This window comes from Macadamia integrifolia, unplaced genomic scaffold, assembly GCF_013358625.1.
Source record: "Macadamia integrifolia cultivar HAES 741 unplaced genomic scaffold, SCU_Mint_v3 scaffold2281, whole genome shotgun sequence".
NCBI lineage: Eukaryota > Viridiplantae > Streptophyta > Magnoliopsida > Proteales > Proteaceae > Macadamia > Macadamia integrifolia.
Genome location: NW_024868610.1, coordinates 66,681 through 70,101, shown reverse-complemented (window position 1 = coordinate 70,101; position 3,421 = coordinate 66,681). Strand labels below are relative to the sequence as shown.

Here is a 3,421-nt window from a genome sequence, read left to right as displayed (position 1 = left end):
CACCTTCAAAATATCGACCTTCCCATACCTGACAAATTGCTTCACTTCCTCCTCTTTCCATCCGAATAAGTCCTAAATTTTCTCTAAGCAATCTTTCTTCAAAGATGGTTGGAGCAAATACCTTTGGGTGGAGATAACATACAAACCCAGAATTCTTTGAGAGTTGGGAAAATCTTTACTAATCCAAATTGAAATACATGCAGATTGGCAACCCAGTGTTGAGGCACCTACCGTAGTAATTGGTGATGTAGCTTCATACATCCAATCCGGCCGAGAAATGACACATTCATAGATTCCAACAATCCTAGCATCCTCATGTTTATGTCTAAGGTCCTTTTCCTCAATGTCTCACCCAACGAGCCCATGAGTTTTCCTGAAACCAACACAAACAAGAGATATGATGATTTATCAAAGCATTACTCATTAGCTAATAACTCAAACAAGCCTTTCCCATTGTTGCATCAAGATCTTTTTTTTTACTGATCAAGGGTGGGGAATAAATTGGCCTTGATAAACTGGTACCGAGTGATAATTTTCTTTTAGGGGGTGGAATCCTAGATAAGAGTTGACGGGTCATAGGTGAATGACAGATACCTAATGACCTTTTATGCCAAATAGCAATTCTTAGGGGATACAATCCTGGATAAGAAGTGATGGACCAATTGGTGGATGACAGATACCTAATGGCCTTTCATTCCAAATGGTAGTTCTTATGGGACACAAACTATGATGATATTTTAAGATACTTTGTTTATTAATTAAGGAACCAATTTATTGCCTTTAGATGGTTGAGACCGCACTTGCACATGTCAAGTTGCCTATGTATCCCTTGAAAGGAATCAGGTCTGACGTAGTTCAGGCTATTCACCCTATTAGACATAATATTTCTTTAGTTGATCCATGTTGACCAGTCCAGGTATTTCTTCGCCGTTGTGGTCTATGAGTTTCACAGCTTTCCCTGGTAGAATTTCTTTGATCATGAATGGGCCACTCCAATTGGGCCTAAATTTTTCTCTTGGGCCATAAATTGGGGCTCGTTGTTTTCGAAGAATAAGTTCGCCGGCCTCTATGTGGTGAGGCTTCACATTTTTATTAAAGGCCCTGGCCATTCTCAGTTGATACTTCTTCAGATTATCTATGGCTTTCATACGCCTTTCATCAAGAAAATTGAGCTCGTCATGTCTGGCCTTCACCCACTCTCCTTCAGGTAGCTGACTATCAAGGAGCACCCTTAGGGATGGTACCAGGATTTTCATGAGTAGAACTGCCTCAACCCCATATAGCAAAGAGAAAGGGGTTGCCCCCGTCGAGGATCGTACAAAAGTCTGATATGCCCACAAGGCAAGGGGTAACTTATCAGCCCAATCCTTGTGTGTTTCTGCCATTTTTTACAGGATGACTTTGATGTTCTTATTGGCTTCTTCTACTGCTCCCTTGGTCTACAGCTTGTAAATGGTAGAGTAATGTCTTCTATTACAGAACTTTACGCAGATTTTGTTGATCTTGCCCCAAAAATGAGATCCCTAATCTGATATCAATTCTTGAGGCACTCCATACCAGAAGATGATATTTTCTTGGATGAATTTGGCTACCTTAGCAAACGTGAGGACCGCATAGGACTGAGCTTCTACCCACTTGGTGAAATAATCAATGGCTACTAAGATAAACTTGTGACCATTGGATGCTTTGGGGTTGATCTTCCCAATGATGTCGATGCCCCAAATGGGGAATGGCCAAGGTGAACTGAGCGAATGCAGCTCTGTTGGTGGGATATGTATGATGTTATCAAATATCTGACACTTGTGGCATTTCTTGACAAAGTCCACACAATCTGCTTCCATTGTGTTCTAGTAGTATATCATCCTGAGGATCTTCTAAGATAACATCTTGGCATTCATATGGGTTCCACAAAGACCTTAATGAATTTCCTCCATGATGGTTGTAGCTTGTTCCTCATCTACACACAACAACTGTATTCCGTCGTAGGATCTCTTGTATAGCAGAACCTCCTGAAGAATAAACTGGGTGGCATATCTTCTCAGAAACTTCTTTTCTCTGTCAGTTGCTTCAACCAGGTACTTTCTTTCCCTAATAAAATCCACTATATGAGTGAACCAAGACCAATCATCCACAGTGAGAGAATTCACTGAATTCTGATAAATGGGTCTGCTTCTTTCTTCTACCAAGAATGGTCAGACCCTAGCCATAGGGTTGCATTCTACCATGGAAGCCAAGGTTGCAAGGGCATCAGTAAACCTATTGTTATCCCTCTAGAAGTATTCAAATGAGATCTTCTCAAAATGTTTAATCACTGCTTCTAAATGTTCTTGATATGGCTTCAGCTTTTCATCTCTGGTTTTCCACTTTCCTTGCGTCTGAGAAATGACAATAGATGAATCTCTATACATCTTAATCCTTTTAACCCAATGGTCAGGGCCTTTTCTAGTCCCAAAGCACAAGCTTCATATTCAACAATGTTATTGGTACAGGAGAAATCGAGGCAAAATGATAAATGCAAATAAATGCCATCAGGAGTAACAAGCAATATTCTTGCACTACATCCTTCTGATTGGCTACTCCATCAAAATATAACTACCATTCATTAACTGTGTCTTCTTTATCCATTGCGATAATTCCTTCATCAGGAAAGGCATCATCCAAGGATCAGCTATGGCCTGCCCTTTGATAGATTTTTGAGTAACATAAGTGATGTCGAATTCTAACAATAAAAGCAACCAATGGGCCATCCTTATAGTTAAGGCTGGTTTCTCGAAGAGATATTTGATAGGATCCATCCTTGAGATCAAGTGCACCGGATAAGAAACCATATAGTGTCGCAACCTTTTCACTGCCCAAATCAGTGCAACACAAGTTTTTTCCAAAGATGTGTACAACGTCTCATACTCCAAGAACTTGCTGAGATAATATATAGCATGTCCTGCACCTTTTGTCTCCTTCTTTGCTAGCAAAGAACCCATGGAGTATTCTCTGACAGACAGATACAACAGAAGCGGCTCTCCTTCCACCAGCGGTGTCAATACTGGTGGGTTCATAAGGTATCCCTTGATTTTGTCAAAAGCTTGTTGGCATTGGTCATTCCATTCCATGGGTTAAGCCTTCTTCAGCAGCTTAAAACTTAGTTCACAAATTGTAGTCAACTAAGCTATGAATCTACTAATATACTGGATGTGACCTAAAAATCCTCATATTTGCTTCTCAGTCTGAGATGTGGGCATTGCCTGAATTGCCTTGATCTTGATAGGGTCGGCTTCAATGCCTCTTTCTCTCACCAAGAAGCCTAACAACTTTCCCGTTATTGCCCCAAATGCACATTTCGGAGGGTTCAACTTCAGATGATACTTCTTAATTCTTTCAAAGAAACGCCTTAGCGTGGGATATGCCATGTCGATCTTTTGACTTC

At 40.6% G+C, this 3,421-nt stretch overlaps 1 protein-coding gene across 1 annotated transcript in view; it reads right to left on the bottom strand.

The window, feature by feature from the left end:
• The window catches only part of LOC122066174 (patatin-like protein 2), a 6,529-nt gene extending 3,904 nt beyond the window's left edge, over positions 1-2,625 (bottom strand). The window contains exon 1 of the mRNA XM_042629989.1: positions 2,597-2,625. Within this exon, the coding sequence (XP_042485923.1) occupies positions 2,597-2,625 (29 nt within the window). The remainder of the gene's footprint in view (positions 1-2,596) is intronic.
• Positions 2,626-3,421: the final 796 nt, after the last annotated feature.